The sequence below is a fragment of the Pongo pygmaeus genome, chromosome 10 (assembly GCF_028885625.2).
Source record: "Pongo pygmaeus isolate AG05252 chromosome 10, NHGRI_mPonPyg2-v2.0_pri, whole genome shotgun sequence".
Lineage (NCBI taxonomy): Eukaryota > Metazoa > Chordata > Mammalia > Primates > Hominidae > Pongo > Pongo pygmaeus.
The window spans coordinates 51,099,725-51,112,931 of record NC_072383.2 but is presented as its reverse complement, the minus strand read 5'-3'; the positions used below and the strand labels follow the sequence as shown (position 1 = coordinate 51,112,931).

The window sequence follows — 13,207 nt, the reverse complement described above, 5'->3', positions numbered from 1 at the left end:
GGCACCAGCGAGACAACGGCTGCTAGCAAGCGAGGAATTGCGATAGAGAGGTAGCGTGGGGGCGGAAAGGAAACCAGTGGCCCCTAGTGGACTGGCTGGAAAGTTCAGGTGTTAGTGCGGAGACGGAGCAGTCGCCATGGATCAAGAAGTGGAGAGGAGGAAAAAGGGATGGGTAGAAAGAGAATGAGAAAGGATGAAGATAGTAATCTACAGGGATACTCAAAAAAGAAAAGGAAAAAAACTAACTTGCCACGTTAGAGGTGACCATTGTATCAACTCCTTACTCTTAAAAGGAAATAATTAAGCATTTAACTTTCCTTTTAGGAAGAACTGTATGTAGTTCATCTGTAATTGATAAGGGAAAGCTCTTTTTTAAAGAGTTCCATGTAATCACTGTAGAAGGAATGAAACAAATAAAAGGAATGAGAGTTGAAAAGTCACCATTCTGCAACCCAGAATGAAATAATTGATTCAGGCAAGTGTATCAATCATTAAAATTTTGAGAAAGGTTGTTAGGGAACAGGATATTATCATGACACCAAATATCAAATATCACCACACAGATTTGCAAATATATACATATATATATATATATATATATTTTTTTTTTTTTTAAGTAACTTCAAATGGGCCAGGGGTAGTGGCTCACGTCTATAATCCCAACACTTTGGGAGGCTGAGGCAGGCGGATCGCTTGAGCTCAGGAGTTTAAGATACCATCTCTACTAAAAATACTAATATTAGCTAGCTTGGTGGCACATGCCTGTGGTCCTAGCTATTTAGAAGGCTGAGGTGGATGGATCACTTAAGCCCCGGTGGTCCGGGCTACAGTGAGCCATGATGATGGCCACTGCACTGCAGCCTGTCTCAAAAATAACAAATTTTTTTTGAGACGGAGTTTCGCTCCTATTGCCCAGGCTGGAGTCCAATGGCATAATCTCGGCCCACCACAACCTCTGCCTCCTGGGTTCAAGCGATTCTCCTGCCTCAGCCTCCCGAGTAGCAAAAATAACAAATTTTTTAAAAGCAACTTCAAATGGAGAGATCTAGCAGTTACCACCTTACCCAAGTACATAAATGATCAAACTGCATCACTCATAGTAGGACAACTTTGCACTGTGTGGTCCTTGGAAAAATTCAACAAGAAGTTGAATTTTTTTTTATTTAATATTTAATATTTAATTTATTTAATAGATGATATCTATTAAATATTCTTGCCAAAAGTGCTTAATCTTAATCAAGTCATTAGATCTGATTTTCAATTTATAGGAAATTTAATACAACACAAGGAGATATTTTGCAAACCCAGAACATTCCACAAGACAGCTAGCTGGTCTTGTCAAAAAAGCAATGGAATACAAAAAAAGAAAAAAAATTGGCCAGGTGCGGTGGCTCACACCTGTAATCCCAGCAATTTGGGAGGCCGAGGCAGACGGATTACTTGAGGTCAGGAGCTCAAGACCAGCCTGACCAACATGGAGAAACCCCATCTCTATTAAAAATGCAAAATTAGCCAGGCGTGGTGGCGCATGCCTGTAATCCCAGCTACTCGGGAGGCTGAGGCAGAAAAATCACTTGAGCCCAGAAGGCGGAGTTTACCGTAAGCCAAGATTACACCATTGCACTCCAGCTTGGGCAACAAGAACAAAACACCGTCTCAAAAAAAAAAAAAAGAATTAGTTGAACATGGTAGTATGCATCTGTAGTCCCAGCTACTCAAGAGGCTAAGGCGAGAGGATCACTTGAGCCGAGGAATTCAAGGCTGCAGTGAGTTATGATGGCACCACTGCACTCCAGCCTGGGTGACAGAGCAAGACCCATCTCTTAATTAGTAAATAAATAAAACAAAAGCAGGAATTTAAAAATGATTAAGGCAATAACAACCAAATATAATGTGTGGCTCTTGCTTGGATCCTGGGCTTGTTTTTTTTTTTTTTTTTGAGATGGAGTCTCGCTCTGTTGCCCAGGCTGGAGTACAGTGGCACAGTATCAGCTCACTGCCACCTCCGCCCCCCAAATTCAAGTGATTCTCCTGCCTCAGCCTCCTGAGTAGCTGGGATTATAGTCACCTGCTACCACGCCCAGCTAATTTTGTGTATTTTTAGTAGAGACGGGGTTTCACCATGTTGGCCAAGCTGGTCTCAAACTCCTGATCTGGTGATCTGCCTGCCTCAGCCTCCCAAAGCACTGGGATTACAGGTGTGAGCCACTGCGTCCGGCCTGGATCCTAGTTTAAAAAAAAAAAGTTGCTGCATAAGACATTTAAGGGACAAGTGAGAAAATTCAAACATTAGCTGGGCGCGGTGGCTCACGCCTATAATCCCAGCACTTTGGGAGGCCGAGGCAGATGGATCACGAGGTCAAGAGATAGAGACCATCCTGGCCAATATCATGAAATCCCATCTCTATAAAAATACAAAAATTAGCCAGGCATGGTAGTGCACGCCAGTAGTCCCAGCTACTCGGGAGGCTGAAGCGGGAGAATCGCTTGAACCTGGGAGGCGGAGGTTGCAGTGAGCCAAGATCACACCACTGCACTCCAGCCTGGTGACAGAGTAAGACTCCGTCTCAAAAAAAAAAAAAAGAAAAGAAAATTCAAACATTATCTGAATAATAATATTAGGAAGTATTTGTAATTTTCTTAAGTGTAATAATGGAACCATGCTTATGTAAAGAAATGGTTTTTAGGATGTACGTGATGAAATGTTTAAGGGTGGCCAGGCGCGGTGGCTCACCCCTGTAATCCCAGCACTTTGGAGGCCAAGGCAGGCGGATCACAAGGTCAAGAGATTGAGATCATCCTGGCCAACATTGTGAAACCCCATCTCTACTAAAAATATAAAACTTAGCTGGGTGTGGTGGTGTGTGCCTGTAGTCCCAGCTACTTGGGAGGCTGAGGCAGGAGAATTGATTGAATCTGGGAGGCAGAGGTTGCAGTGAACCGAGATCACGCCACTGCACTCCAGCCTGGCAACAGAGCCAGACCCCGTCTTAAAAAAAAAAAAAAAATACAAAAGTTAGCCAGGTATGGTGGTGCACACCTGTTGTCTCAGCTACTAGGGATGCTGAGGTGGGAGGATCACTTGAACCTGAGAGGTCAAGGCTGCAGTGAGCTGTGAGTGTGCTACTACACTCCAGCCTGGGCAACAAAGCAAGACCTTGTCTCAAAGAAACAAACAATCAAAAAAAAAAAAAAAACAGAGGAATGGCTGGGCATGGTGGTGCATGCCTGTAATCCCGCACTTTTGGAGGCAGAGCAAGGTAGGAGGATCACTTGAAGCTAGGAGTTCGAGAGCAGCCTAGGCAACACAGTGAGACCCTGTCCCTACAAAAAATTAAAAATTAGCCATGTGTGGTGGTGCACACCTATAGTACTAACTACTTGGGAGGCTGAGGTGGGAGGAGCACTTGAACCAGGGAGATCAAGGCTGCAGTGAGCCTTGAACATGCCACTGCACGCTAACCCCTTGCCTCTCAGTCACATTTTATTGGGCAGCCCCAAAATGATGGAGTCATCTAAAGAGAGGTAGCTTCCTCAAGTGGAAAATTAGGCTTGAGGACAAAAATGCCTTTCCTCCCACCCCCCCAAATTGTATTAGGAACAATGTGAAATAGAAAGAAAGAGCCAGGCACAGTGGTTCACTCCTGTAATCCCAACACTTTGGGAGACCGAGGCAGGCGGATTCAGGTCAGGAGTTCAAGACAAGCCTGGCCAACATGGAGAAACCCCATCTCTACTAAAAATACAAAAATTAGCTGGGTGTAGTGGCATGTGCCTGTAGTCCCAGCTACTCGGGAGGCTGAGGCAGGAGAATCACTTGAACCCGGGAGGCAGAGGTTTCAGTGAGCTGAGATCGCGCCCCTGCACTCCACCCTGGGTGACAGAGTGAGACTTTGTCTTGAAAAAAAGAAAGAAAAAGATGGCCAGGCAAGGTGGCTCATTCCTGTAATCCCAGTGCTTTGGGAGGCCAGGGCAGGAGGACTGCTTGAGGCCAAGAGTTGTAGAGACCAGCAAGAATCTTATGTCTACAAAAAAATTTTTAAACATTAGCCAGCGCCACCTCTAGCAACTCGAGAGGCTGAGGCGAGAGCATAGCTTGAGCAGCCCACTGCACTCCGGCCTAGGCAACAGAGTGAGACCCTGTCTCTGAAAAAAAAGGAAAAAGAAATCTGTCATCTGGTAAGGGGCAGACCAAGTAATGAAAGGGAAGAAATGAAGTAGGAAAATGTTAGGACACCCAGGAAAAAGCAAACTAAGGAATGCACTTACTGTGAAGCCCTGGCTGAAGGTCACGTTAACCTTAAGATTTCACAGTGGGGACATTTATACCTCTGAGAGCTGGGGTGAAAGTATCTATCCATGAAATCATCTCTAATGTGGGGGGCAAAACAAATATCAAATGTCTATATTGGAACTGGCCAACAGTTGCAGCCAGCTTTGAAAGAGAAAGATGAGTTGCCTCTAATAGCAATACCTGATAATTTTATGAGTCAATAAATTCTTCCCAGAAGGGGAACCAAACTAAGTCAAGAGAGTAAATCTGCCTAGGGCCACAGAGCAATCTGATATAGGGAGTTGATTCCAAAAAGGCAGCAAACTAGATAAAAGATTCATCCCATTAACTCACACTTCCTAAACTAAAATGTCAACTTGTATTTTTAGATCCCATGGATTTCCTATCTTTCCCATTCTCGTGAAATGTGAATGGAAATCTTGCTAGTTCCTAGTAAAAAGAGAATAGCCTGTAATCCCAGCACTTTGGGAAACTGAGGTGAGAGGATCATTTGAGCCCAGGAGTTCAAGACCAGCCAGAGCAACATAGTGAGACCTTGTCTCTACAAAAAATACAAAAAAATGGCCAGGCGCAGTGGCTCATGCCTGTAATCCCAGCACTTTGGCTGAGGCAGGAGAATCGCTTGAACCCAGGAGACGGAGGTTGCAGTAAGCCAAGACTGCGCCACTGCACTCCAGCCTGGGGGATAGAGCGAGACTCTGCCTCCAAAAAAACAAACTAGCCAGGCATGATGGTGGTATATGCCTGTGGTCCTAGTTACTCGGGAGGCTGAGGTGGGAGAATCGCCTGACTCTGGCCAGGTCGAGGCTGCAGTGAGCCGAGATCACACTACTACATTACAGCCTGGACGACAGAGTAAGACCCTGCCTCAAAAAAAAAAGAGAGAGAATGACAAAATCCCAGAGGTTCTTGTATGAGATGCTGAAGGCATAAAACAAAAACATTTGTGAACCACCATCTTAGTAGATTTATACTGATGCACAAAGCAGGGACACAAATGCAATGCTCTCAAGAGCCAAGCAGTAATCTAATCTGGCTTACGGAAAGGTAACAGGGAGTTGAAAAGACTATGGGAAGACCCATCTACACGTAATGATTACTACTCACAGTCAGAAATTTCTTCCTTCAGGAATGTGGGCCCACTCTTGCTAGACTTGCCAGTTTGAAATCTGAATCTTTACTGAAAATGTCTGATATTTAACATAGAGGGATCCCTCCAAAAAAAAGTCTCAGACCCAGGTATAACATGGCCTCCCAATTTTTCAACCTCTGATAAAGATGTATGAACCAAAATGTTCACAACAGTAGTTAAGTATGCATTAAAACTGGAAACAAATCTAAAATTATAGTAATAAAAGATTGGTTGAATAAGTTGGAATGCTGGGGCCAGGCACCATAGCTCAGGCCTGTAATCCCAACACTTTGGGATGCTGAGGCAAGTGGATCACTTAAGGCTGTAGAGCAATGGCACAATCTCGGCTTACTGTAACCTCAGCCTCCCAAGTTCAAGCAATTCTCCTGCTTCATCCTCCCAAGTAGCCGGCATTACAGGCTCAAGCCACCATGCCCAGCTCATTTTTTTTGAAGAGACAGGATCTCACTGTGTTGCCCAGGCTGGTCTTGAACTCCTGGACTCAAGAAATCCTCCTGCCTCAGCCTCCCAAAGTGCTGGGATTACAAGTATGAGCCACTGCACTTGGCCACCATGTATTTCTCTTCACCTCACCATCTGTCTCATGCCCACCATCTCCCTCTCCTCTCCAAAAAGGAAGAGCTGATAAAGGAAAACACAGAGTGACTCGGGGGAAAAAAATTAGAAGGCCAGGCATAGTGGCTCATGCCTGTAATCCCAGCACTTTGGGAGGCTGAGGCGGGAGGATCACCTGAGGTCGGGAATTTGAGACCAACCTTACCAACATGGAGAAACCCTGTCTCCACTAAAAATACAAAATTAGCCAGGCATGGTGGTACATGCCTGTAATCCCAGCTACTCGGGAGGCTGAGGCAGAATCGCTTGAATCCAGGAGGCAGAGGTTGCGGTGAGCCGAGATCACGCCATTGCACTGCAGCCTGGACAACAAGAGCAAAACTCCGTCTCAAGAAAAAAAAAAAAAAATTAGAATGGACCCCAAATCCAAGACACTGGAAAAGTGGACCTTGACTTTGGATTTTCTTTTTCTTTTTTTTTGAGACGAGTCTTGCTCTGTTGCCCAGGCTGGAGTGCAGTGGCAAGATCTCGGCTCACTGCAACCTCCTAGGTTTGAACCTCCTCGGCTTGAACCTCCTAGGTTCAAGCGATTCTCCTGCCTTAGCCTCCCAAGTAGCTGGGATTATAGGCACCTGCCACCATGCCCGGCTAATTTATACAGTTTTAGTAGAGACAGGGTTTCGCCATGTTGGCCAGACGGGTCTCGAACTCCTGACCTCAGGTGATCCACCCACCTCGGCTTCCTAAAGTGCTGGGATTACAGGTGTGAGCCACTGGGCCCGGCCATGGATTTTCTAATAAAATTAGAAGCTAGCTGTAAAATATAAGACCTCAGGCATTTATTTCATAGAACTCTTTCCAGGGAAAGCTATGGATGCAGTATAGCCAACTCAAAACACTCCTTCCCTGTTCTTCCTCAAGCCCTACACTCAATGCCCAAACCCATGGGTTCCACCTCAGAAACATCTCTTAAGTCCACTCCTTCCTCTAGCCCCATGTCCCCAACTGCAGCCTCATTTCCCGCTTTCAGGAACTCAGGTTCAGGAGCTCCTAACTTTCATCGTACACTTTTTACAACTTGGTGCCTTTGTAAAACTGCTGCTTCTGCCTGGAATCCACTGGGTTAAGAGCACAGACTCAGAAGCCGGATTGTCTGAGCTCCAATTCTGACTGAATGTCTGCCTCCCAGATTGAGATGGAGTGCAATGGTGCAATCATAACCTCCACCTGCCAGGTTCAAGCCATTCTCCTGCCTCAGCCTCCCGAGTAGCTGGGATTACAGGCATGCGCCACCACGCCTGGCTAATTCTGTATTTTTAGTAGAGATGCGGTTTCTCCATGTTGGCCAGGCTGGTCTCGAACTCCTGGCCTCATGTGATCTGCCTGCCTTGGCCTCCCAAAGTGCTGGGATTACAGGCTTGAGCCACCACGCCTGGCCCACAGTTTCTTAAATATACTGATTTGTAGGGACACATCTAAAAAGTCTTAGCCGGGCACGGTTGCTCACGCCTGTAATCCCAGCGCTTTGGGAGGCTGAGGCAGGTGGATCACCTGAGGTCAGGAGTTTGAGACCAGCCTGACTGACCAACATGGTGAAACCCTGTCTCTACTACAAATACAAAATCAGCCGGGCATGGTGGCAGGTGCCCATAGTCCCAGCTACTTGAGAGGCTGACGCAGGAGAATCGCTTGAACCTGGCAGGTAAAGGTTATGATTGCGCCATTGCACTCTAACCTGGGCAATAAGAGTGAAACTCCATCTCAAAATAAGTAAATACATAAATAAAAATAAAAAGTTTTAGGAAAAAATTTTAAAAAAAAAAGTATTATTCAATAGATTTGGGGCAAAGCCCCAAATTACTCTCTCACAGCTGATGGGCAGCCAGGGTTAAGAACCTCTGTAGCAGATATGAAAACATATAAGCTAAAGGCCTATATCCATTCACCCAAGAGAAGACAATAAAGATTCATGCCACTCTGCCTGAGCCAATTTTGAAGAGTCCTCCCACTTAAAAAACATGGGAATCATACAGTGTCTTTCTCACTGATGCTCCGGTTCCCTTCTATAAAACTGCTACACTTTAAAGGGTCTGTGGAAGGTTAGCAAAAGTAGTAGAATGTGCCATGCCCAGCCAAGGTGATAGCACAGGTGAGCAGAGACCAGGAGAAATAACTTTATTTGAATAGGACCCGAGACAGCATATTGGGCTAAGGAGGAGAGGTAAGGTTCCAAAACGGCAGTCAAAGCTCATCGACCAAATGGACTCTACTTCCCAGCAACCTTGCAGTTAGTGCAACCAACAAAAGGCCTGCTGGGGAATGTATTTGCCACTAAATTCCCCAAGTATGCCAGCATTACAAAAAAGATAGAGGTTTTTCATCATACTTGAATTTCCACAAACCTCCCCAATCACAAGTATTATAAGCGGAAGTAAAAAATCACATTTTACAGATATCAAACTTGTCTTCAACATTTAGTTCATCATCTTCAAAAAATAGCTCCCCTGCCTAATTCATTAGCTATATGATCTATCCAAGCAGCAACAAGATGGCCAGGCCATGGCAATCCTCTTCCCATTTCCCCTAGCCACTCAGGGCTCAACAGCAGGGTGAGGCTCAGGTGGAGGTAGGGGGTGGGGAGCACAAGGGCTACATTCCCCCAGTACAACATGGCATCTGAAGCTTGATGGGAGAGCAGAACTGGTGAGACTTGAGGGAAGGGTCCAGGGCCTGTATTCAGTCAGAATCACTGCTGGAAGAGGAGGAAGAAGAGGAGGAGGAATGCTGCAAGGGGAAAGGGGAAAGGGGAAAGAAGATAGCATCAGATCCAAATGACCTTTCATCACTCCGTGGGCCATTCTTTGGTGCCCCACCCCTCCGCCCAAGTATCCCTTGCTTCCCTAAGAAGGTCAGGAGTCTTGAACAGACTGTACCTAAACAAAAGCAAGGGTTTTCTTCAGCAGTGAGCATAGAGGAATGGATTAAACCATCCTAAATTATCACACAGAATTTTAAAAATTTAACATATTGCCTTTGGAGCAAATTTCCAACTTTCTTTACCTGAATCGATGCCTAGGCAAGGAATAAATTACAGGCACAAGCATAGTATAGTGCTAGGAAACAGCTGTTACCTTATCAATGCTTATTCATTAGCTGCGTGCAAAGTCCTATGATTTTAAGAAATTGGAGTCTACAAATCTAAGAAAAGACAATAGAAACAGCAGTTGTTTGTGCATGTATCTCTACTTTTTCCCAAGCACAATGGGAAAAAGTGGGGAAGGTGTAAGAAAAGGCTGGGAGTTCTATTCAAGGTTCCTTAAGCATATACTCCCAGCAATGCTACAGTTATTAAATAAAAACATTTTTCAGTCTCTCCAGGGTAATTTCTCCCCCTCTTCCCCACTAAATCTCAATTCTCTTCAGATTTTTTTTTTTTTTTTTTAGACGGAGTCTCACCCAGTCGCCCAGGCTGGAGTGCAATGGCATGATCTCGGCTCACTGCAACCTCTACTTCCTGGGTTTAAGAGATTCTCCTGCCTTGGCCTCTGGAGTAGCTGGGATTACAGGCACGCACCACCATGCCCAGCTAATTTTTTGTATCTTTAGTAGACAGATTTCACCATGTTGGCTAGGCTGGTCTTGAACTCCTGACCTCGTGATCCGCCCACCCCGGCCTCCCAAAGTGCTGGGATTATAGGTGTGGACCACCTGTAATCCCACCTGAAGGACCACCTGAAGCCTTCTCTTCAGACTTCTATCAAAGACCCAGAATCAGGAATTAGAATCCACAAGGCAAATAAATACTGGGCAGTTAAATGTAAATGGAGGCCTCATCAAGATGCAGATTGGTTTAATCCTTCCAGAGTTGTCCTCAGAGTTGCTTTTATCCTTGCTATTTTTTCTTTGTTTGTTTGAGATGGAGTCTTGTCTGTCACCGAGGCTGGAGTGCAGTGGTGAGATCTGGGCTCACTGCCATCTCTGCCTCCCGGGTTCAAGCAATTCTCCTGCCTCAGCCTCCTGAGTAGCTGGGATTACAGGCATGCGCCACCACACCCAGCTAATAATTCCCAAGTGCTAGGATTACAGGCATGAGCCACGGCACCTGGCCACCCTTACTAATTTTTAACACTCCTCTAAAACAAAGATACTTAGCCTTGGAGCTGAGTATAAAACCTCCTTAGTCCTAGGCTTTGTTAGAGGCTGAGTCACTGACTGCTCTTGTCCTCACTTTTTCTGCTAGATGATAGGGCAAAGGGCCCATGTAATTAACACAACGCCCTAAGAACACTGATGAAAGAGAGAAGGAACTCCAGGAACTAGGGCCAGATTATTATTCTGTTAATTATTATAAGACCTTGCTTTGTCAAAGGAATGACTTTGATATTTTGACAATGTAAGTGGGCGTGTCCAACTTGCTAGAATATGCACCTGGTGGGAGGGGAGCAAACGTTCTGGGAGAGGAGGGCAGAAAAGATTTGGCTTTTGATTCTAAAATCCATTCTAAGGTTCACCCTAGCTCCCCCCAGATAGGAGAAGCCTGATGTTTCTTTTCAAGATAATCAGATTCTTCCCAGTAGTAATCTTTTATAAAAAGGAAGCATCATCTACCAGAGCGACACAATTGTCATCCCCCACGTCCACAGAATGTGAATCCCCCTCACCCAACCTCTGCCTACCTAGTCCCTCTGAGGGGGGACCCCTTCCCTAGCCAGGCTCCAGAGGGTACTGACCTTGCCATGCTTGTGGTGCTTGTGGTGCTTTTGGTGCTTGTGCATCTTTTTATGAGCTTTCTTCATTTTCTTCTGCATCTTCTTGTCCACTATCACTGCTGGTCCGACCATGCCAGGAGCCAAGGGATTCACAGGAGGGATTCCAGGGGCAGGCGGTGGGTATGGAGGAGGGTAGGGACCCGATGGTTGGCATCCTGGATACCCTGGCTGTGGCACAGGATGAGGGGGCCCACCTGGGGGGAAAGCTGGATTGCCATGGGGAGCTCCTGGGGGAGGAGGACAGGGGCCTCGGGGAAAGGGTGGGTTAATAGATGGTGGGTGGGCAGGATTGGAACCTCCAGGGCACCCAATATTGGGGGGATATGGATTTGGCCCTGGCTGCCCTGGTGGAAGAAGCAGAGAATAAACATTAGAATTCCCCAGAGTCTCCAACAACAAACAACAAAAAGAAAGAGATTCTTTCTCACTCAATACTTAAAGGGAAATGGAAAGATGACAAAGGAGAATGGAGGGTAGGGGAGACAAACTTGAGGTGGGGAGAAAAGGGGGAATGTCCCTGGAAGGGCTGGGGAGAGGAGGGAGACAGTGAACTCTGAGGAAGACAAAAGCACTGGTCAGGCCGGGCGCGGTGGCTCACGCCTGTAATCCCAGCACTTTGGGAGGCCAAGGTGGACAGATCTCATGAGGCCACGAGTTCGAGACCAGCCTGGCCAACATGGTGAAACCCCCGTCTCTACTAAAAATACAAAAAGTAGCCAGGCGTGATATCATGCGCCTGTAATCTCAGCTACTCCGGAGGCTGAAACAGGAGAATCGCTTGAACCCAGGAGGTGGAGGTTGCAGTGAGCCTGGGCGACAGAGACTCCATCTCAAAAAATAAATAAATAAAATTAAATTAAAAAGCACTGGTCAGCTGTACACTAAGGACTTTGCTTTTGCGGGTACGGCGGGTCGGGGGTAGGGGAGCTGTTACAGAAACTTCCTGTTATAGGGCCCATCAGAAAAAGGGTTAGGGGTGGAAGAGAACCCCCAAACACCTACCGGCATTGGGATTCCACATGTTTAGGTGTGTCCTCCAGCCTGAGGAGAAAGAAATGAGGCAAAAAAGATGACGGTCTAGAGGTAGGAAGTGGACTTAGCACCAGAGCCCAGCCCTAACGTCTTCCACCCCACAGTAGGCTCTCCTACCTGGAGAACTACTACGACTTCCACATAAGAAATGTCTCTTTTCTGGCTGGGCGCAGTGGCTCACGCCTGTAATCCCAGCACTTTGGGAGGCCGAGGCGGGTGGATAACGAGGTCAGGAGTTCGAGACCAGCCTGGCCAACATCGTGAAACCCCGTCTCTACTAAAAATCTAAAAATTAGCCGGGCGCGGTGGCGGGCACCTGTAATCCCAGCTACTCGGGAGGCTGAGGCAGGCGAATCGCTTGAACCCGGGAGGCAGAGGTTGCAGTGAGCCGAGACCGCGCCACTGCACTCTAGCCTGGGCGACAGAGCAAGACATCGTCTCAAAAAAAAAAAAAGAAAAGAAATCTCTCTTTCCACTTGTTTCTTCGCCCTCAATACCTACTTGGTTCCTAACACAGGAATCTAGTTCCCAGGACCCCTCCACCCAGATGGAAGCGTCTAACTCTTCGGAAGTGGGCAGAGCCCGCGAGTCTCGGCCCCCCCATCACTCATCTCCCTTTCCCTGGAACTGAGTCCGGAGGCCTTTAACCACGCACAGAGTAAGAAAGGATCTCAAACAACTTTCTCTCTCACTGGGGAGGACCCCACCTCAGGCTAAGAAAAGGATACGCCTCGAGGCGAAGTAAGAAGGAAGTTGCTCAAGAACCTCAAATACTTAAATATGTGGACACAACCCCCTTCCTCCAAAAAAGAAAAAAGGCAAATGAAGATCCTAGCCCTAAGCTGCGAAGAGACTCTTGACCCAGCAACGGGAAAAGGAAAAACCTATGGAATCCAGATACCCGGTCACCTTTCCACCGCCGCCTGGGCTTGATGCGTTCTCCTTCGCAGTCTCGGTTCTTCCTAGTCACCCAGACTCCGTGCTTCGGTACCCGCCTTTGCTACTGCCTAATTGGTAATTATGTGGCCATTCGACTGATGATTAGACAACAAACGAATCAATCACTCTGGTCCGACTGAGGAGGAAACGGTTGCTCCAGGGGCGGAGCGGAGCCCTTTACGGCTAGGCCAGTACCTAGAAGCCGGAAATCTCCTGGGGGCGGGGCTAGGCGGAGAGCTCTGGAGGGGGCGGGGCCAGCTGCTGGACAAAGTCCTAGAGACACCGAGAAGAAACTCTGCCCTTGCTCTCTTAGCTCATGGTTCACTGGGTGCAATACCTTGTAAAGTGAATACACTATGGTATGTGTTGTAATACAGATATAGACAGAGTTCTTGGCAAGGGCAGAAGAGCTGCTGAGTCCCAGCCCCAAGCCTCAATGTTCCCGGCTCCGTCTTACACTCGCAA

General features: G+C 46.9%; 1 protein-coding gene across 6 annotated transcripts; it reads right to left on the bottom strand.

The window, feature by feature from the left end:
• Positions 1 to 8,162: 8,162 nt before the first annotated feature.
• Positions 8,163 to 12,963, bottom strand: PRR13 (proline rich 13). Of its 6 annotated transcripts, none has more exons than XM_054445587.2 (4): positions 12,705 to 12,963; positions 11,774 to 11,812; positions 10,733 to 11,115; positions 8,163 to 8,786 (listed from the first exon to the last, which is right to left on the bottom strand). In XM_054445587.2, the coding sequence occupies exons 2-4, from the start codon at positions 11,790 to 11,792 to the stop codon at positions 8,739 to 8,741; spliced, it is 450 nt and encodes a 149-aa protein (XP_054301562.1). In that variant the 5' UTR covers positions 11,793 to 11,812; positions 12,705 to 12,963; the 3' UTR covers positions 8,163 to 8,738. The 6 variants fall into 6 exon arrangements, with proteins under 6 accessions (XP_054301562.1, XP_054301563.1, XP_063528846.1 ...); XM_054445588.2 differs by having other exon boundaries at positions 12,713 to 12,957; XM_063672776.1 differs by having other exon boundaries at positions 10,733 to 10,965; positions 12,688 to 12,896.
• Between the last annotated feature and the right edge of the window lie 244 nt (positions 12,964 to 13,207).